General features: G+C 44.5%; 1 protein-coding gene across 1 annotated transcript in view; it reads right to left on the reverse strand.

The window, feature by feature from the left end:
• LOC135910629 (inactive peptidyl-prolyl cis-trans isomerase FKBP6-like) overlaps positions 1–23,026 on the reverse strand; it is a 64,274-nt gene that overhangs the window by 30,548 nt on the left and 10,700 nt on the right. The window contains exon 3 of the mRNA XM_065442643.2: positions 16,617–16,845. Within this exon, the coding sequence (XP_065298715.1) occupies positions 16,617–16,845 (229 nt within the window). The remainder of the gene's footprint in view (positions 1–16,616; positions 16,846–23,026) is intronic.

Consider the following 23,026-nt stretch of genomic DNA (forward strand, 5'->3'; position numbering starts at 1 on the left):
TGTACATAACAGAAATGTGCAGACCGGCCACATGTACGAAATTGATGGATCGAGCTTGTGACAGCTCGCATCTGTATCTAAATGGTGCACAAATGGGGTTCTCTGAATCAAGAAAATGTTTAGTAGCAGAACTTTGTCACGAACTTCAAAGTGTGAAGTATGGCACGGTTGACGTTTGACTTCACGGAACTTCATCACGGTCTTCAATGTGTGGTGTTGACATGATGACCTGGTAGATCATCCTCTCCCCACGTGAGGTGTCCCGTCGCTGAACCGACCAGTTCGTCCCGATCTGCTGGCCATCAACACGGCACTGCAGCCGTGTTGATGACAGTGCAGCTTTCTGGGTGTTTACATTGTTTACATTCGTCTGAAGCACTTGACTCTCATTCTCATACACAGAAAACGAACCAAGGCATACAATGTTACTTACCTATTAAACTCTTACAGTAATAAAGAGGTGCATTTAATTACCTATCCTATTTAGATAGGTAACCATGCACCAAACTTGTTTTCGGTTTCATTTACCTGGTACCAAGATAACTACGTGGCGATATCTTTATCCCCTTGAAATGGCTCACATAATGTGGATACTGCTGGCCTCTGACTTTCAATGCAGTACAAGCTTTTTGAGGGGCAGCTTTATAGGTTTGGGTTGGAGATTTGCAGGGTGGGGTGGCCGACATTTCGGCAACGAGGGTCTACAAGGATATGTGGAGATGAGAGGGTGTTGCACTCCCTACTAAGTGTAGTGGTCAAGACTTTTTTCTAAATGTAGCCAGCACTTCATGTGAAAGCAGTTCTCACGATAAGACTGCATGAATCTCGGAGTTCCAAAAAAGAAATCATGAAACTTTTCTGGGAATTGTTCGCTACCTTTAATAGCCAGCACAGGCAGCATTTCTTTCACTGCCGTGACCTGACTGGCAAGATTAGTCAGTGTGTAACATGCAAAGTTGTCTCACAATCCTGAAGGGCATTTCATATGGATATGCGGGACCTGAGTGCACTAATCAAGCTGTGTAGCTTTTTGGTAGTGCATAAAAAAATATCCGAAATTCCAGGTGGGAAAGGGGGGGGGGGGCAGCCTCCCTCTTTCCGGGTGCATATGGTGTCGTATGCATTGTTTTTCGTACATTCCTGGTGTACAAGCAGTGAACAGGCAACAAAACCAGTGATTGTTAGAGCTTTATCTGTGAATTTTTTGTATCCCATGTTCAACCTGTTTTGCATTTGTAGAAGGCTATTGACAGGCTCACAAAGATAAATTAAAAGCAGTCATGCCAGTATTATTCTGTCACTTCTAACAAACATTGCCATGACATCATCACCAGCCTGTTTTATGCCCACTGCAGGACAATGGCCTCTCCCTGCGATCTCCAATTACCCCTGTCCTGCATCAACCGATTCCAGCTAGCACCTGCGAATTTCTTAATTTCATCACCCCACTTAGTCTTCTGCCATCCTCAACTGCACGTCCCTTCTCTTGGCACCCATTCTGCATCCCTAATGGTCCACCGGTTACCTAACCTATGCATTACATGACCTGCCTAGCTCCACTCCTTTCTTGATTGACGATTGATGTTTATTGGCGCAAGGGTATCTAAGGCCAAAGAGCGCCAGGACATGAGTTATGGTTTAGTAAAATTGTGAGTTTAGGACTATGACTTAAAATAAAGGCTGTATAGTGGCCTACACGTAAGATATAGCTTTAAATACTAATTGATGAATTCTAAAATAATTACTAAGATAAATATAAGGCCTTTAATGCATTTACTACAGGCACACATATTACATTATTCTAATTGTCCGAGTCCCTTGCTGTACAATTCTTGCTTATGCAAGAAGTTCAAGAGCTCAGACATACTTTTATGCATCAGATTGTGTCTCACCTGTTGGCACTATCTGAAGGTTAGGATGGTATGAGATGATGTCGAGAAAGTTAACTTGTGCAAGATAATTAAGCACTCTTTTAAAGTTAAAAAGTGCGTCCTCTGATAAGAACATCAAGGGATGGGGGGGTATATGGCGTGAGTAGAGTTCCCTAAAATGAGCCAATCGGTCTCGGTGAAGTTCAGGACATTGAATGAGGACATGTAGGACGGTTAGGTTCTCACCGCAGCGTGCGCACGCCGGTGGGTCAGTTGCTGTCAAGAGGTATTTGTGTGTGCCATAAGTGTGTCCTATTCTGAGTCGTGCCAGGGTGACTTCAATGTGTCTATCAAGCTTTAGTGGAAAAGATTTGGTTAACTGCGGTTTAAGCAGGTGCAGCTTATTTTCAACTTCCTTGTACCACTTAGTTTGCCAATGATTTATGAGCGCCTTTCGTACTGCAGGTTTCATATCTACACCAGGTACCCAGCTACATCAATTGTATCCCGATGAGCTGCTTGTCCAGCATTTTTGTCCGCCATTTCACTGCCTGCTATCCCAGAGTGGCCTGTCACCCGGCATACAACAAGAGCAAGGTTTTGTTTATACGCGGAGTGAATGTGTTTAAGGAGCTGGTTGATTACAGGATTTCGGCTTGCTTTGCCACAGGACAGGGCTATGACAACTCTTAAGGAATCTGTGTATATTATGGACTTTTGTATCTTGTGCTGTACTATGTACTCAACAGTGATCAGAATACTGTACGCTCAGGCTGTAAAAATGCTGCTATGGTTATGCAAGGTTTTAGAGTTGGAGAAGTTAGGGCCATGGGCTGCACATGATACCGAAGTTGCAGACTTCGAAGCATCAATGAAAAATGGCATCAATCTATACTTGTCTTCAAGGGCCAAGAAATGTTACTGGATGAGGGCACTTGAACAACTCTTTTTGTTAAGTTCTGTAAAGGACAAGTCACAGGTAACTGTAGATTGCTCCCAAGGTGGGATGGGTTCAGCGTAGTCGCTTTCCTGCAGATCTGTGAAAACTACAAGTTTTTCCGCAACAGATTTTACTGCTAAAGGGAACGGCGGAGCGTGTGAAGGCCTGTTTGAATACAACTGATCTGTGGACTGATCACTTATGAGTGCTTTGCATGGATGTTGTTTTAGCGACAAGGTTCTTATTGTGTAGGTGACTCCCAGATATGTACGCTGATAATCGAGCGGCCACTGACCCGATTCTGCATATAGACTTTGGACAGGGCTTGTATGAAAGGCACCAAGTGCTAGGTAGATACCTAGGTAAGTGATAGACAGGATCGAGTAGCTTAAGTGTTGTCTTTGCAGCTGACTGGTAAACAATACATCCATAGTGTATTTGTGACAACACAAGGCTTTTAAAAAGAGATAGGAGACAATACCTATCTGTTCCCCACGACTGGTGAGATAAAATCTTTAAAAGGTTCATGGTTTTAAGACATTTCAGCTTCAACTGTGTTATAAGCTGCATGAAGGTTAGTTTACTATCGAAGATTACGCCCAGAAATTGCTGTTCTTTTCTAATTACCAGGCTTCTCCTATTCATCGTAATCTCGTCCCTCGTCGTCTGGAAAACAGCACACAGGTAGTCTTCTCTGCACTGAATCTAAACCCGTTTTTGTCTGCCCATTTCGCGAGCCGATTAATACTTAACTGTATTTGGCATTCACATATGGACAGATTGCAAGATTTAAAACTGACTTGGATGTCGTCCACATAGACAGGATAAGACACCATGGATGGTATAGCAGAGCAGAGCGAGTTCATTTTAATTAGGAAAAGTGTGCAACTTAGCACTCCTCCCTGTGGTACGCCGTTTTCTTGAACAAAAGTGCGCAAAAGTACACTGCCAATTCTTACTTGGAACTTCCTTTCAGATAGGTAATTCTGCAAGATCTTCAGCATATTGCCACCAATTTCATAGGACGCCAGGTCCTGCAGAATACCGTATCGCCAGACAGTATCATATGCCTTCTCAAGATCAAAGAATACAGACAGACAGTATTGGCTGTGTACAAATGCATCACGTATATATGACTCAAGGAGAACAAGATTATCGGTTGTAGACCTTGCTCTTCGGAAGCCAGATTGGTGAGGGTCCAAGATACTAATATATTCTAAAAAGAACACAAGACGACGGTTAATCATTTTTTCAAATACTTTAAGTAAACAGCTATTGAGTGCAATTGGTCTGTAATTGTTAACTAAGGAAGGGTCTTTGCCGTGTTTCAGTATTGGCAAGACTATTGCCTCCTTCCAAGATGAAGGTATATGACCAGTTGCAAAAATCTTATTGTATAGAGCTAAGATGCAGTTTAGAGTCTCACCAGGCAGATTGTTGATTATTTCATAAGTTATTGTGTCAGAGCCTGGAGCCGAGCTGCCACAAGAACCTAGGGCAAGCTTGAATTCATGTAATGCTAGTGGTTTGTTGTATCGTTCTGATGACAACTTGTTTGGACGCAGAGGAATATTTTCAGCTATTCTTTTATGGTGAAAGAACTTTTCGCTATAATTTTCGGAGCTTGATATCCTCTGAAAGTGCTCACCAAGAGTGTTTGCTTGATCTTCTATAGTATCGCCAGAGCCAGGAATGAGAGAAAAAGGATTTGGACGTTGTCCTTTTAGTTTACGTACCCTATTATATACTTTGCTAACATCCATGTAAGAGTTTATGGAGGATACGTAGCGTAGCCAGCTTTCTCTTTTGGATATTCGGCGGATGTGGCGGCCATTTGCTTTGCACCTCTTAAATTCTATAAGATATTCCGTTGTTGGGTAGCGTGAAAATCTACTCCATGCTCTGTTCTGGCGTTTCTTTGCGGTTTCACAGTATTTGTTCCAGTCTCCTTTGTCTTAATGTCAATTAGAATATCAGCTATCCATGTTTGCTTTCTGATCCATCATCATCATCATCAGCCTGGTTACGCCCACTGCAGGGCAAAGGCCTCTCCCATATTTCTCCAACAACCCCGGTCACGTACTAATTGTGGCCATGCCGTCCCTGCAAATTTCTTAATTTCATCCGCCCACCTAACTTTCTGCCGTCCCCTGCTACGCTTCCCTTCCCTTGGAATCCAGTCCGTAACCCTTAATGACCATCGGTTATCTTCCCTCCTCATTACATGTCCTGCCCATGCCCATTTCTTCTTCTTGATTTCAACTAAGATGTCATTAACTCGCGTTTGTTCCCTCACCCAATCTGCTCTTTTCTTATCCCTTAACGTTACACCTATCATTCTTCTTTCCATAGCTCGTTGCGTCGTCCTCAATTTGAGTAGAACCCTTTTCGTAAGCCTCCAGGTTTCTGCCCCGTAGGTGAGTACTGGTAAGACACAGCTATTATACACTTTTCTCTTGAGGGATAATGGCAACCTGCTGTTCATGATCTGAGAATGCCTGCCAAACGCACCCCAGCCCATTCTTATTCTTCTGATTATTTCTGTCTCATGATCCGGATCCGCAGTTTCTGATCCACACTGCTCTTGACGTTACGCCTAACATTCTTCGTTCCATCGCTCTTTGTGCGGTCCTCAATTTGTTTTTGAAACTTCTTTGTCAATCTCCAAGTTTCTGCCCTGTATGTCAGAACTGGTTGGATGCATTGATTGTACACCTTTCTTTTTAATGATAATGGTAAGCTTCAAGTCAGGATCTGACAATGTCTACCGAATGTGCTCCAACCCATTTTGATTCCTCTGTAAGTTTCCTTCTCATGATCAGGGTCTCCTGTGAGTAACTGACCTAGGTAAAGAGTCTCCTTCACAGACTCTAGAGACTGAATGGCTATGCTCAACTCTTGTTCCCTTTCCCTACTACTGATCATTATCTTTGTCTTCTGCATATTAATTTTTAACTTCACTCTTATACTCTCTCAGTTCAGGTCTTCAATCATTTGTTGTAACTTGTCCCCAGTGTTGCTGAACAGGACAATGTCATTTGCAAATCGAAGGTTGCCGAGATATTTGCCATTGATCCTTACTCCTAAGACTTCCCAGTTTAATAGCTTGAATACTTCTTCCAAGCATGCAGTGAATAGCACTGGAGAGATTGTGTCTCCTTGTCTGACCCCTTTCTTTATAGGTATCTTCCTATTTTCCTTGCACAGAATCAAGGTAGCTGTGGAATCTTTGTAGATATTTTCCGGTATATTCACGTATGCCTCCTGTACTCCTTGATTACGTTATGCCTCTATGACTGCTGTTACCTCTAATGAATCAAATGCCTTTTCATAATTTATGAAAGCCATATAGAGAGGTTGATTCTACTCTCCAGATTTCTTGGTTACCTGATTGATGACATGGATGTGATCCATTGTAGAGTATCCCTTCCTGAAGCCTGCCTGTTCTCTTGGTTGACTGAAGTGTTGCCCTTATTCTATTAGAAATTATCTTGGTGTACATTTTACACAATACTGGAAGTAAAATAATGGGCCTATAACTTTTCATTCTTTAATGTTTCACTTTTTGTAGAGTAGTATAACGATGGCATTGTTCCAGTTCTCTGGGACCCTTGAAGAGCTTTTAAAACATGACATCTCCTCCATCTTTGATTAAATCGACTGGTAGCCCATCTTCTCCGGCTGCTTTTCCCTGTTTCATGTTTTGCAAGGCCCTTCTAGCATCATCACTAGTTATAGAAGGAGCCTCTGTAGCCTGTTCATTACTGCTTCAAATTGAGGTATCGTGGCTGCTTTACTGTACAGGTCAGTATAGAATTCTTCCCCTGCTTTTACTATATCTTCGAGATTGCTGATGATATTGATACATGCATATTGCGTCTTGTGGACGATGCATGCGGGCGCCCCGACTAAGAGGACGAATTCTCTCTGGCTCTCGAGCTGTTGGCTGAACTGGCCAGCGCTGCAGTTATCCTTTGTAAATACACTTTGTAAATGGTCTTCAGTTCTTAATCCTTTGTTTGTGTAACATTTTGGCGGAGTGTGCCATTCCCCGTCCTTGCCACGCAGCTCTGCAGTGGCCACACCGTCCTGCTTTCTGCCATGGCTCCCGGTGACAATCCCTCGTCTGTTTCTGCTCCTGCAACTTTGACGACAATGTATGTTACGGTTACCAATCCCCGTGATGCTGGCAATTTCTCCGGCCAAGATAATGTCGACGTTGAGGACTAGCTCAGCCGGTATGAGCATGTTAGCCAAAACAACTGCTGGGACTTTACCATTATGCTAGCGAATGTCCGCTTCTACTTCAGCGGAACTCCTCATGTCTGGTACCAGACACATGAGGACGAGATCTCTAGCTGGGATGCCTTCAAGGAGAAGCTCAGCGACCTCTTTGGAAATCCCACCGGTCGGCAGCTGGCTGCTAGAAAAGAGCTTGCTACCAGAGTTCAGTCTTCTACTGAATTGTATGTCTCATACATATAGGACATACTTGCTCTTTGCCGGAAAGTCGGCAAGAAAATGGCCGAGGTTGACAAAGTCGGCCACGTACTCAAAGGGATCATGGACGACGCGTTCAACTTCATCATCAGCCTGGTTCCGCCCACTGCAGGGCAAGGCCTCTCCCATACTTCTCCAACAACCCCGGTCATGTACTAATTGTGGCCTTGTTGTCCCTGCAAACTTCTTAATCTCATCCGCACACCTAACTTTCTGCCGCCCCCTGCTACGCTTCCCTTCCCTTGGAATCCAGTCTGTAACCCTTAATGACCATCGGTTATCATCCCTCCTCATTACATGTCCTGCCCATGCCCATTTCTTTTTCTTGATTTCAACTAAGATGTCATTAACTCGTGTTTGTTCCCTCACCCTATCTGCTCTTTTCTTATCCCTTAAGGTTACATCCATCATTCTTCTTTCCATAGCTCGTTGCGTCGTCCTCAATTTAAGTAGAACCCTTTTTGTAAGCCTCCACGTTTCTGCCCCGTACGTGAGTACTGGTAAGACACAGCTATTATACACTTTTCTCTTGAGGGATGATGGCAACCTGCTGTTCATGATCTGAGAATGCCTGCCAAACACACCCCAGCCCATTCTTATTCTTCTGATCATTTCCGTCTCATGATCCGGATCCGCCATCACCACCTGCTCTAAGTAGATGTCTTCCCTTACCACTTCCAGTGCCTCGCTACCTATTGTATATTGCTGTTTTCTTCCGAGACTGTTAAACATTACTTTAGTTTTCTGCAGATTCATTTTTAGACCCACTCTTCTGCTTTGCCTCTCCAAGTCAGTGAGCATGCATTGCAATTGGTCTCCTGAGTTACTAAGCAAGGCAATATTATCAGCGAATCGCAACTTCCATTAACTTTTATCCCCAATTCTTCCCAATCCAGGTCTCTGAATACCTCCTGTAAACAGGCTGTAAATAGCATTGGAGAGATCGTATCTCCCTGCCTGACGCCTTTCTTTATTGGGATTTTGTTGCTTTCTTTATGGAGGACTACGGTGGCTGTGGAGCCGCTATAGATATCTTTCAGTATTTTTACATACGGCTCATCTACACCCTGATTCCACAATGCCTCCATGACTGCTGAGGTTTCGATAGAATCAAACGCTTTCTCGTAATGAATGAAAGCTATATATAAGGGTTGGTTATATTCTGCACATTTCTGTATCACCTGATTGATAGTGTGAATATGGTCTATTGTTGAGTAGCCTTTAAGGAATCCTGCCTGGTCCTTTGCTTGACAGAAGTCTAAGGTGTTCCTGACTCTATATGCGATTACCTTAGTAAATAGTTTGTAGGCAACTGACAGTAAGCTGATCGGTCTATAATTTTTCAAGTCTTTGGCATCCCCTTTCTTATGGATTAGGATTATGTTAGCGTTCTTACAAGATTCCGGTACGCTCGAGGTCATGAGGCATTGCGTATACAGTGTGGCCAGTTTCTCTAGAACAATCTGTCCACCATCCTTCAACAAATCTGCTGTTACCTGATCCTCCCCAGCTGCCTTCCCCCTTTGCATACCTCCCAAGGCTTTCTTTACTTCTTCCGGAGCTACTTGTGGGATTTCGAATTCCTCTAGACTATTTTCTTTTCCATTATCGTTGTGGGTGCCACTGGTACTGTATAAATCTCTATAGAACTCCTCAGCCACTTGAACTATCTCATCCATATTACTAATGATATTGCCGGCTTTGTCTCTTAACGCATACATCTGATTCTAGCCAATTCCTAGTTTCTTATTCACTGTTTTTACGCTTCCTCCGTTCCTGAGAGCATGTTCAATTCTATCCATATTATACTTCCTTATGTCAGCTGTCTTACGCTTGTTGATTAACTTCGAAAGTTCTGCCAGTTCTATTCTAGCTGTAGGGTTAGAGGCTTTCATACATTGGCGTTTCTTGATCAGATTTCTCGTCTCCTGCGATAGTTCGCTGGTATCCTGCCTAACGGAGTTACCACCGACATCCATTGCACACTCCTTAATGATGGCCACAAGATTGTCGTTCATTGCTTCAACACTAAGGTCCTCTTCCTGAGTTAAAGCTGAATACCTGTTCTGTAGCTTGATCTGGAATTCCTCTATTTTCCCTCTTGCCACTAACTCATTAATCGGCTTCTTATGTACCAGTTTCTTCCGTTCCCTCCTCAGGTCTAGGCTAATTCGAGTTTTTACCATCCTATGGTCACTGGAGTGCACCTTGCTGAGCACGTCCACATCTTGTATGATGCCAGGGTTAGCGCAGAGTATGAAGTCTATTTCATTTCTAGTCTCGCCGTTCGGGCTCCTCCACGTCCACTTTCGCCTATCCCTTTTGCGGAAGAAGGTATTCATTATCCGCCTATTATTCTGTTCCGCAAACTCTACTAATAACTCTTCCCTGCTATTCCTAGTGCCTATGCCATATTCCCCCACTGCCTTGTCTCCAGCCTGTTTCTTGCCTACCTTGGCATTGAAGTCCCCAATCAGTATAGTGTATTTTGTTTTCACTCTACCCATCGCCGATTCCACGTCCTCACAGAAGCTTTCGACTTCCTTGGCCGGTATTTTGTAGCGATGCCTTTTTCAATTCTATGCTTTTTCAGGCTTTTCGCGCTTGGCCAGTGGTCAGAGCGGCGGTCTGCCCACATTATCAACGGGATCAGGCGGCCGTGTGTGGTGGATGATAAGAATAGCATAGAATAAGGCATCGCTACAAAATAGAGGCCCTGGTCATCATGACTGGATGTAGGGGCATAGACCTGTACAAACTTCATTTTGTACCTCTTATTAATTGTCGCAACAAGACCTGCCACCCTCTCGTTAATGCTATAGAATTCCTGTATGTTACCAGCTATATTCTTATTAATCAGGAATCCGACTCCTAGTTCTCGTCTCTCCGCTAAGCCCTGGTAACACAGGACGTGCCCACTTTTTAGCACTGTATATGCTTCATTTGTCCTCCTAACTTCACTGAGCCTTATTATATCCCATTTACTGCCCTCTAATTCCTGCTAGACTCGCCTCAGTAGATAAAGTTTTAGCGTTAAACGTTGCCAGGTTCATATTCCAATGGCGGCCTGTCCGGAGCCAGGGATTCTTAGCACCCTCTGCTGCGTCGCAGGTCTGACCGCCGCCGTGGTCAGTTGCTTCGCAGCTGCTGGGGACTGAGGGCCGGGGTTTGATTGTTGTGTTCGTATAGGAGGTTGTGGCCACGTACTGCACCAGGGTGGCCAATCCTGCTCTGGTGAGGGAGTGCGTTACCGGTTCTGGTCACCAGGATCGGGCCACGCTCCAGGCCTGTTTATGCAATTTTATCAACACGCATTGTACTTGTTAGTCTACAACAATGTGTCCACCATCGACGTCATTGTCAAGGAATGCCGCCGCTTTGAGCTCACCAAAAGCCGCTGCGTCAATACACAGTTGTCCCGGCTGCGACGTCGTCTTGCGTCGACCTTACCGCTTTACCACCATTAAACAAGCACGTCACACGTATTGTTCACTGCGAACTCGAGGCTACAAGTCCTGCTCCGTTCCATCACACCTACTTGACCCCACCATTGACCAGCCAGCCCCAGCGATCTCTCTCATTCAGGCCACCGTGTGGCAGAAATTTGCAAACCTCAGTTTTCGTGCTGCCTGCTCCGTCTCCTGACTTGACGCCTGACCGGTGCCGACAGCTACGCTTCACAGCAATCTGTATTCCCCTCCCTGATACAGCGACCCTGCCGAGTGGAGAACTCCAGACGACAAGCCCATTTGCTTCAGTTGCCTCCGCATTGGTCACATCACTCGCCACTGCTGCATCTCCTGGACGTCACCATATTCGAGCTCCTTTTCCCCGTCTCCTCGCCCATATGCCAACCCTCGCCGTTACTCGCCTTGCCATATGCCTCCTACCTCTGACATATCCTTCAATGACAGTCGTCCTGCTCGTTTGCCATCTCCTCAGCGCCGTCGGTCCCAGTCACCCCAGCCACACTGCTATTCGTCGCCGACCAATCATGGACCCTCCCAGATGGAAAACCAGTCCATGCAGCTTCTGAAGGTAGTGCTGCATTATCTTCGTGTCAAAATCCTCCATTGACGCTCCCAACAAACCAGAGTTTACTTGATGTTCACGTCGATGGTGTCCCTTTGACGGCATTATAGATACTGGAGCCCAGGCGTCCATAATGAGTTGTAACCTCCGTCATCAACTGAGGAAGGTTCTTATGCCTGCTACTACATGAGCCGTAGGCGTGGCCTATGGCAGCACTGTTGACGTCAATGGAATGTGCACTTCCTGTAAAGGTATTGCTGACCACCACGTTCCTGTTCTTTTTACAGTGCCGACCAATTGTCCCCATGAACTAATCCTCGGACTCGGCTTTTTTATGGCGCATTCACCTTTGATGGACTGTTCTGCCGGTACCCTTTTGCCTTGAACTTCCTCTACTCGCGCATATTTGTGCCGAACTGCCGAACAACTTTAGTGCGACCGCCTTCGTCCACCTGCCACCTAAAGCCTTGACTTTCGTCGATTTGTTATCATCTTTTCCTTTGGCCGATGGTGATCACGTCGCCACACCTGTTCCTGATGCCCTTTTGAAGTGCAATATCACTGTGCCCAACTCCGTCGTCACCACCGCCGATAACTGGACATGCCTCCCCATCGTCAATTTTGGCCTGACAAAGGAAATTCTACCCCAAGGCATATCGGTTGCAACGCTGCATGCTGTAGATGACCACATCATGACGTTTTCAGTTGACATCTGCTCAGATTCTTCACCATGGCTACAGGATGCTATTTGCCCTGACAACATTTTGTCACATGATTGCTGCGTACCTATTGCCTGAACAAGCAGCAGCTCTGTGTCGCCTTTTGTTTTCCTACCACGACATCTCTGATCTCAACAACTGCCAATAGGGCCAGACTTTAATTGTTAAGCATCACATAAATACTGGTGATGCCAGTTCTATTCGTTGCTGGTCATATCGAGTTTCTGCTTCAGAGCGTAAGGTTATTCAAGATGAAGTGAACCAGATGCTTGCCAAAGGCATTGCTAAACCTTCGTCGAGCCCTTGGGCAGTGCCCGTGGTGCTTGTTAAAAAGAAGGATAGCAAGTGGCGTTTCTGCATAGAATATTGTCACCTAAACTGCATTGCCAAGAAAGACATCTACCCCTTGCCTCGCATTGACGACGCTCTTGATTGTCTCCACAGTGCCAACTACTTTTCGTCAATAGACCTTCGGTCTGGTTATTGGCAAATTTCTGTGGATGAAAAAGATTAAGAGAAGAACGCATTTTTCTCCCCTGATAGTCTATATCAATTCAAAGTTATACCATTCAGTCTATGCAATGCCCCAGCGACGTTTGAACGTATGATGGACTCTATGCATCAAGGCTTCAAATGGTGAACATGCCTCTGCTACCTAGACGACGTTCTTGTATATTAGTCTGCATTTGAGACACACCTTGAGCGCTTATCAGCTGTTCTTCAAGTTTTCCGTGAGGCTGGGCTCCAACTAAATTCTTCGAAGTGTCACTTCAGTCGTCGGCAGATTACAGTGCTGGGCCACCTCGTCAATGCTTCCGGTATTCAACCAGACCCGAAGAAAATTTGTGCTGTCACGTCTTATCCTATACCTCAGTCTGTCAAAGAAGTCCAAAGTTTTGTAGGACTCTGCTCCTACTTCCAATGCTTCGTTATAGACTTCGCAGCAATTGCCCAACCACTTACTGATCTTCAGAAGGACGTGCCATTCACGTGGGGCCCTGCTCAAACTGCTGCATTTGCCAACCTCACTAACATTTTCACCACGCCACCTATACTGGCCCACTTTGACCCGTCCTCTCCTATAGAGGTGCATACCGATGCCAGTGGTCACGGTATCGGAGCTGTCTTAGCCCCACGCCAACAACGTCAAGATTGTGTCATCACCTACGCTTATCACCTAGCCGTTCTTCCGCGTTGGCTTGGACTTACTTGGCCCTTTCCCTCTATCCACGTCTGGCAACAAGTGGGTCGCTGTGGTGACAGATTACGCCACTTCTACGTCATCACCAGAACGCTTCCAACAAGCTGCGCCACAGATGTCGCCGATTTTCTTTTATGCTATGCACTTCTGCAGCATGGTGCTCCGCACCAACTGCTTACCGACCATGGACATTTACGGACACTGCGTACGAACATTTCTTTCTAAAGTCATTGACGACATCCTGTAGTCCTGCTCAACCAAGCACAAGCTGACTACGTCTTATCATCCACAGACTAATGGTCTAACGGAGCGTCTGAATCGCACCCTAACAGACATGCTTGCAAAGTATGTCTTGTCCGACCATACTGATTGGGACCTTCCCCTACCCTATGTCACTTTTGCATATAATTCTTTGCGTCACGACACTGTCGGTTATTCCCCATTCTTTCTCTTCTTCGGCTGAAAACCCACATTGCCACTGGATCCCTTCCATGCACCGCAGCAGAGACCAGTGAGTATGCACTTGACGCCATCACCAGGGCAGCCCAAGCAAGCGAAATTGCCTACACTCGCCTCCTGACCTCCCAAGAGAAGCAAAGGCGTTTGTACGATCACCAACACAGAAACATCCCCTTTTCGCCTGGATCACTGGTACTCCTGTGGTACCCGACTCGTCACGTTGGCCTGTCAGAAAAACTCCTGTCTCGGTACACAGGCCCATATTGAGAGCTGCGTGCCATGACTCCACTTACGTACAAAATCGCCCCAGTCAGTACCAGTGCCTCATCTGCCCCGAATTCCACTGAAGTTGTGCATGTTACACGCCTCAAACCATACCTTTCTCCTGTTATCACCGATATTTAGAAGCACCAGGACGGTGCTTCCGCCGCTGGAGATAAATGATACATGCATACTACGTTTTTCTTGTGGATGATAAACGTAGGTGCGCCGACTAAGAGAACGAACGCTCTCTGGCTCTCAAGCTGTCGGCTGAACTGGCCAGCACTGCAGTTGTCCTATGTAAATATACTTTGTAAATAGTCTCCAGTTCTTAATCCTTCATTCACATAATATTACCCTGCCTATCCTTCAGTGCATTCGTCTTGGTTTGTCAGATGCCTAGTTTCCTTCTCACTGTTTTCAAGTTGCGTCCATTTTAGAGCGCAGCTCTTTGGCACCCGTCCCTGCTTTTCACATTGCCGCTGCCGTCGCCATCACTAATTCAAGATCTTCATAAAACTGTCCTATTTCTTCATCATCGTGACTGGAGGTTGCAGAGTAGCTTTGTACTACCTTTATTCTATACCTCCTATTCAACTTTATTATGACTACTGCTACCCTCTCATTAATACTGTAGAATTCATCAATGTTGCCCGCTATGTCCTTATGGATTAGGAATCCTACTCCGAACTGCTTTTTATATGGTAGTCCTCTGTAGCAGAGGAGGTGGTCATTTGTCAGCACTGTATAGGCCTCACCAGTTCTTATAACCTCACTAAGGCCAATGATATCCCAAGCAATGCCTCATAGTTCCTCAATGAGTCCTGCTAGGCTAGCTTCACTTGAGAGGGTTCGGGTGTTAAATATGGAAAGGGTCAGTTTCCATTGGCAGCCTGTCCGGGTCCAGAGATTCTTAGCACCCTCTGCTGCGTTTACAGGTCTGACCGCCGCCTTGGTCAGATGCTCCGCAGCTGCTGGGGACTGTGGGCCATTGGCTAACCGAATGAGTAATTTGGGAGGGAGTGCCTTGTTGAAGCGTAGTGGGTCTTCCTAATTTGCTTGTCCCTGGATTAGTACAGCCCCACCCCAATGACAATGGATGTCATGCTACAAAAAGAAAGGCCAAATTAATTTATAGTAATTAAAGATATGTGATGTGAACATCTGACTAAACGTAACAGTTCTGTAGAAACCTGCAAGGTGGGGAGAAGTGATTAATAAAGGAAAAGTGAGACAACCACCCAAATGTAGCAATCGCTACAAAGGAAACCCATACAGGTTCCTCGAAAGAAAGGCCTCGCAGTTGGTCTGGACCAGGATGAATTTTTCTTCAATTGCGAGGCTCTTCTTTTGAGGAACATGTGTGGGTTTCCTTCGTAGCAACTGCTACGTTTGGGTGGATGTCTCATTTTCCCTTTATTTTTATTTTTTAACATAATTAAGGTGTTGCAACTTTAGAGAGTTTAGATAAAGGAATGCAAGCTTCACCTAAGCACTGTGGGATGCAAACTGCCAGGCATACAAAGGAATTCAAAGCGAGTGCAAAAGAGCGCATAGGGTCCACAATTTAGTTTGCGTTCCCAAACGCTTGGGTGCGGCTTACGTCCCCTAATCTAAAGCTCTCCTTTATTGTAATGAGCCAGTGTATGCGTTTTTGCCCTGGAAGGGTATGGACAAGTGATCCTTTCGTTGCCACCAGTATTCAAATAGATCATAGTGATAAATGATCTCGATCACAGATTTCGACACAATGAAACCATTTTTCAGATGCATAACACTATCCCGTGCGTAGCTCAGAAAAAGGGCTTTCGGAATCACTTTCAGTTTTGTTTTTGCTGCAAAAACAACTTTTGGTAAACTGAAATGTGCGGCTGTGGCAGGGTTCGCTGCTTATGGGGGAAAAAAAAAAGCCTGTGGCTTGTGATTACAGCAGATCAACAATAGATTTTTGTACAAAGATCAGAGCACCAGAAGGGGATGACATTACATAGCCAGATTTACGATCTCATAGCATTGAAGGGTTGTAATTGGTAGAAAAAGTAACCAGTTGTCTGTCGATAAGCTCAGGTTCTGACTGAGACGTTTTATTTTTTTCAAGCACATTTCATGTTTCGTACCCCAAAAACAGTTTTGTGTTCATTATTTCTTTCAGAAAAGTGTTCTTGGAAGATTTATTTAACATATATTCTGTATCTGTGATTTTTTTTATAGATATATAGATTTTTTAATATATGGCCACAAAAATGTCTTTGTAAATTTATTCTTATTATTTATTAAAGATTTCTATCTTGTAACTTATGTATTTTAAGACACCAATTACTTTTGTACAATTTTTAATGCTGCATTATATACTAAAGTGTTGCCCATAGCAACAATTTTTTTTCTTACATCATTTAAGAACGATCATTTTCCCATGGTAACAAAAGAGTTAAGGACACCCACTTGTGAATTCCATGCAGGCACACACTAACATGCACCTGTCCATCACCGAAATACACATAGTCGTAACACAAAAGCAATAAATTGCTTGTGTAAACTCAGATACATAATTAAATATGCTTGTTCTTTCTACAATAGATTTCAAATAAAGCTACCTTCTGTCATTACTAATGAATTATGTATCAATAACTTACTTTCTTGAGGACTCCTCGGTCTTTTGTGAGAGGCTGCATAGATAAAGCCATTCTCTCAAATGGAAGGGCTATTTCAGAGTTAGGGTCTATTTCATCTTCGCCGCCATCCAGCAGGTCAAGCCGCAAATTTTCCATAACTTTTGCAGGTTCAAAAGTTAACTCTTCTTTGGCCTTCTCTTCATTTGCTGGCTCTGGCTGAATTTCAAACACTGTTCCATGCTGCACATTCCTGTAAAAAGGATAGATCACTGCTATGCCACTTCTGACTAAAGCAGAACATTTCCGAGTTTGTTCCAAATTTCTAGCCACATGTGAGCAAGACACCACAAGAATACTTTGACTACCTTAACATGCTGAGACAGATATACAAACAATTATCAAAAGGAGCAGGTGCAAGATTAGCTGCAGTCATAAACATGTTACTTGGACTGGGAATGAAAGCATGGGTTATATTTTTGGGCCAATGCATTAACAGGCAATTAGTTCCCTACTCTGCACCTGTAAGTGTGCAAACAAGGGGGAAAATAGGTATTCGAGATGGGAATAAACCATTTCTCACGTCATCTCTTTTTTAACACCTTATAAAAAGAGTGCATGCTAACAATAGAATAAATTTAATTAATTCATCTTTCTTCAGACAACCAGTACCCAGAATCGCCTAGAAGCATAAAGGCTTTTTAAAGCCTGATATAGCGCTCATCCCCCTTCCCAGTTTACACACAACTCGATGTTCACTGAAGCTAAATAAAATTTGAACAAGGTAAAGAAAAAATATGTGGCAACTAGTAAAACTAAATTAGCTAGAGGTAAAAATGAGAAAATGCAAATAAATTGTTCATATATGAAAAACATGAAACTAAAAATTAATACCACACAAAACTTTGCACTGAGAGAACACACAAATTGTGAAACAGATGCAATAGATATATGACAGAGGATGCTACAAACATGGCGTGAAGTTAGATTTGGGTTGATCATAAATGCAGCGGTGGTTCTGCCAGTTTAGGATTTGGAGTAATTTTTGGAGCAGGAAAAATGTCATTCTGAAGCAGTTTAGGAACAGCCACACCAGCATTTTGGAGCTGTTCTGGAGCAGAAAATTTGCCTTTTTGGAACACTTGGAGTAGTATACAGTAAAAGCTCATTAATTTGAAACGCAAGGGGAAGCCTCTTCAGTTCGAATTAACGAAAGTTCGAACTAACAAAAGTGAAGGAGAACAACAGTACACTGCGATTTGGAAGTAGTAGGGCATGTCAGAAAGTGATGGCGTGTGCCGCGTTCAAGTCGAAGCTCTGGGTTCGACTGTGCCACACCCCCGATGTCCACCGAAACGAACGTTAGCCAAGGCTTAACACCATCACAAAGAATCGCGATACCTCCTAAGCCTAAGCTCAAAACAGACGTGCACAACCAATGAAGACTGCCGAGACAAAGACGCTGAACATGTGAAGGTGGCGAAGGCCCCAATTCGTTGGTTCTTGATTTGCAAGCGCAGCTGCGACGCACTTGATTCGCCGTGTTTTGGTGCTTGCCGCGCCATGTGCCGCACAACATTAGCAGCTGCACAAGATTTGCAACGCCTCCAAGATTCGCAACGGGCAAGAAGTCTCGGAGGTTACGTAGAACGGAGAGGTGGCAGCTGCCACTGCCTTCTGGCCGACCCCGCGTCGGTTAGATTTTTTTCCGATTTTGCCTTCTCTCGCCGATCTCTCCATTTCGGAGGCGACGCAGCCTTGCATGTAGGCAGTAGGCGCGTTTCTCTAGCCGTGTGTCAGGCGAGCGGAGTTCGAATTATCCGTGGCGTAACCTTCTCGCATTCGAATTAACGGGCTTTATTATACATACGACTTCTGTGGAGCTTGCCCGGACCAAACCGCACAGTTCGAATTATCCATAAATTCGAATTATTGAAGTTTGAATTAACGAGCTTTCACTGTAGCAGTAATCTGTAGCCATTTGGTGAAGCTTGTTATTACTGCACAACTAGTAAGTGCTGCTCAACAGTGAAGCAAGACACAAAGCCAATGACCAATTAAGCTTGCCTTCCCACAGACGGTATACTAAGCACAGTATGTAGAAAACATTTTTATTTGGTTAGGCAAGGAACTTAATTCTGTAAACAATTACATAAAATTTTGTAGGCTAACAAGAACAAAGATATGTGCCAGGGTGCAAGATGCAACACAGACATCAAATTACAAATGAGCCAGAACAATTTGCGCTATAAGGCACAAGACAAAATTGATCGCAAATGTCCAATGTAGTACATTCCAAATGACAGATGTACTTTGATATGTTTTACCGCATTAGACAAAACATGTATTACACCCAATAACAATGCTAGAAGCCTGACAAGAGGCTATGCATCTATGAATGGTTCCAAGATGAAACGCCTCTGTGCAGTGTCGCAAAAGGTTACTTCAATTCAGAAAAGGTGCACAGCACCCCAAATGAAAAGCTTCAAGTGATGCCAATTGTTATGGGTCAGGTTGCACCCACTCACTGCAAGGTTCAAGGGTGTACTGCACCACAGAGGCACCTTCTCTTGCACCCCATGCCATCGAGTAGGGGGTGCAGGGTGCACCACTGTACCTTGGGGAATCAAAGAAACCTAAAGATGGTGATAGTGGTGGACCACGTACCATCCTGTACACACGCTTTTGTTGCGAGGCAGATTGTCGGCTTCCTATGTGTCGTGAGGCCTCATTGAATAGATACGAGTCGATTCGGCGTAAAACCTAACTTTTGTCGCCATTACCTGACCGGCCTTTCGAAGCACTACTCATTAGCCCTAACGGCCAAGGCAGTGTGCCATTGCAAAAATTGACTGTTGGCCGATGTGACCGGCAAGCTTTCCACAAGCCTCCCACAGGTTGAGGAAAGCTTGCTGCTAATATGTTCGTATGAGTGGCTAACCGGCGATTGGTACCGGCAAGCAAGCCCTAAATTGTATAATGACAGACTGCATAACTTATTCATTCAACTGAGAGCGTGGCTGTCTGTCCAGACTGCCCCATAAAGAGAGCATCAGTTCAAATTATCTGTAGCTGGTCTGCATATTACACAAACGCGTAAGACATATATTGCTTTAGCTTGGCTTCTAGGGCTAAATGCCAACAGCCAATGCATGGCTGTATGGTTGCCACAGAACACAAACATCACCCAAAATTTTGCGATTTCATTCAAAATTAGTGTTTTGGTGCAAGCTGGTGCCGCTAGGTGCTTTGGCGCAAGATGGTACAATTGGCGCAGCACTTCCATCCCTGCTGTGAATACTATTGCAAGTTTGCTGACACCACTTGCAAATGCCTTTTTTACCATCAATCATTTTCACAAAATTGTCAATATCCCTCTCAATAACACACTTTACAAAAAACTTAATTCTTGGGTTTTATGTGCTAAAACCACAATATGACCGTGAGGCATGCTACAGTGGGGGACTACGGATTAATTTTGACCACCTGGGGTTCTTTAACGTGCATCCAATGCACAGTACACAGATGTCTTTGCATTTTGTCCCTATCAAAATGGTCCTACCACGGCCAGGTTTTTAACTTGCATCATCGGCCTGAGTAGCTTAACACCACTACGCCGCCATGGCAGGTGTGCTTTACAAAATTAACCTCTATATATTGTGTAATGACGAATAGTGGGAACGAGGAAGAGCAGAATAGAACAGCCGACAGATTGAGCAGGTGTTGTTTCTATTCTTTTATTTACAATGGCGCAGTCAACAGAATGAGAGCACTATCAGGAATCTGCCAACACAAGAGCAGCAGTATGGCCCTAAGTAGATGTATTCCCTCACGACTTCCAGTGCCTCGCTGCCTATTGTAAATTGCTGCTCTCTTCCGAGACTTAAACATTACTTTAGTTTTCTGCAGATTAATTTTTAGACCCACTCTTCTGCTTTGCCTCTCCAGGTCAGTGAGCATGCATTGCGATTGGTCCCCCGAGTTACTAAGCAAGGCGATATCATCAGCGAATCGCAAGTTACTAAGGTATTCTCCATTAACTTTTATGCCCAATTCTTCCCAATCCAGGTCACTGAATACCTCCTTTAAACATGCTGTGAATAGCATAGGAGAAATCGTATCTCCCTGCCTGACGCCTTTCTTTATTGGGATTTTGTTGCTTTCTTTATGGAGGACTACGGTGGCTGTGGAGCCGCTATAGATATCTTTCAGTATTTTTACATACGGCTCGTCTACACCCTGATTCCGCAATGCCTCCATGACTGCTGAGGTTTCGACAGAATTAAACGCTTTCTCGTAATCAATGAAAGCTATATATAGGGGTTGGTTATATTCCGCACATTTCTCCATCACCTGATTGATAGTGTGAATATGATCTATTGTTGAGTAGCCTTTACGGAATCCTGCCTGGTCCTTTGGTTGACAGAAGTCTAAGGTGTTCCTGATTCGATTTGCGATTACCTTAGTAAATACTTTGTAGGCAACGGACAGTAAGCTGATCGGTCTATAATTTTTCAAGTCTTTGGCGTCCCCTTTCTTATGGATTAGGATTATGTTAGCATTCTTCCAAGATTCCGGTACGCTCGAAGTCATGAGGCATTGCGTATACAGGGTGGCCAGTTTCTCTAGAACAATCTGTCCACCATCCTTCAACAAATCTGCTGTTACCTGATCCTCCCCAGCTGCCTTCCCCCTTTGCATAGCTCCCAAGGCTTTCTTTACTTCTTCCGGAGCTACTTGTGGGATTTCGAATTCCTCTAGACTATTTTCTCTTCCATTATTGTTGTGGGTGCCACTGGTACTGTATAAATCTCTATAGAACTCCTCAGCCACTTGAACTATCTCATCCATATTACTAATGATATTGCCGGCTTTGTCTCTTAATGCATACATCTGATTCTTGCCAATTCCTAGTTTCTTCTTCACTGTTTTTAGGCTTCCTCTGTTCCTGAGAGCATGTTCAATTCTATCCATATTATACTTCCTTATGTCAGCTGTCTTACGCTTGTTGATTAACTTCGAAAGTTCTGCCAGTTCTATTCTAGCTGTAGGGTTAGAGGCTTTCATACATTGGCGTTTCTTGATCAGATCTTTCGTCTCCTGCGATAGTTTGCTGGTATCCTGCCTAACAGAGTTACCACCGACTTCCATTGCACACTCCTTAATGATGGCCACAAGATTGTCGTTCATTGCTTCAACACTAAGGTCCTCTTCTTGAGTTAAAGCCGAATACCTGTTCTGTAGCTTGATCTGGAATTCCTCTATTTTCCCTCTTACCGCTAACTCATTAATCGGCTTCTTATGTACCAGTTTCTTCTGTTCCCTCCTCAAGCCTAGGCTAATTCGAGTTCTTACCATCCTGTGGTCACTGCAGCGCACCTTGCCGAGCACTTCCACATCTTGTATGATGCCGGGGTTAGCGCAAAGTATGAACTCTATTTCATTTCTAGTCTCGCCGTTCGGGCTCCTCCACGTCCACTTTCGCCTATCCCTCTTGCGGAAGAAGGTGTTCATTATCCTCATATTATTCTGTTCCGCAAACTCTACTAATAACTCTCCCCTGCTATTCCTAGTGCCTATGCCATATTCCCCCACTGCCTTGTCTCCAGCCTGCTTCTTGCCTACCTTGGCATTAAAGTCGCCCATTAGTATAGTGTATTTAGTTTTCACTCTACCCATCGCCGATTCCACGTCTTCATAGAAGCTTTCGACTTCCTGGTCATCATGACTGGATGTAGGGGAGTAGACCTGTACAATCTTCATTTTGTACCTCTTATTAAGTTTCACAACAAGACCTGCCACCCTCTCGTTAATGCTATACAATTCCTGTATGCTACCAGTTACATTCTTATTAATCAGGAATCTGACTCCTAGTTCTCTTCTCTCCGCTAAGCCCCTGTAGCACAGGACATGCCCGCTTTTTAGCACTGTATATGCTTCTTTTGGCCTCCTAACTTCACTAAGCCCTATTAAATCCCATTTACTGCCCTGTAATTCCTCCAATAGCACTGCTAGACTCACCTCACTAGATAACGTTCTAGCGTTAAACGTTGCCAGGTTCATATTCCAATGGCAGCCTGTCCGGAGCCAGTGATTCTTAGCACCCTCTGCTGCGTCGCAGGTCTGACTGCCGCCGTGGTCAGTTGCTTCGCAGCTGCTGGGGACTGAGGGCCGGGGTTTGATTGTTGTGTTCATATAGGAGGTTGTGGCCAAGTACTGCACCAGGGTGGCCAATCCCGCTCTGGTGAGGGAGTGCGTTACCGGTTCTGGTCACCGGGATCAGGCCACACTCCAGGCCTGTTTGTGCAATTTTATCAACACGCGGATTTTTTTTTTTTTTTAATCCGGTGGAAAATTGCCGGCGAATTCACCGTTTTCTCAAACGCTCTCTTTTCAACAGAACGCCCAGTCTTCACTCTCTTCTGGACGCTTTA

This window comes from Dermacentor albipictus, chromosome 1 (assembly GCF_038994185.2).
Source record: "Dermacentor albipictus isolate Rhodes 1998 colony chromosome 1, USDA_Dalb.pri_finalv2, whole genome shotgun sequence".
In the NCBI taxonomy this organism is placed as follows: domain Eukaryota; kingdom Metazoa; phylum Arthropoda; class Arachnida; order Ixodida; family Ixodidae; genus Dermacentor; species Dermacentor albipictus.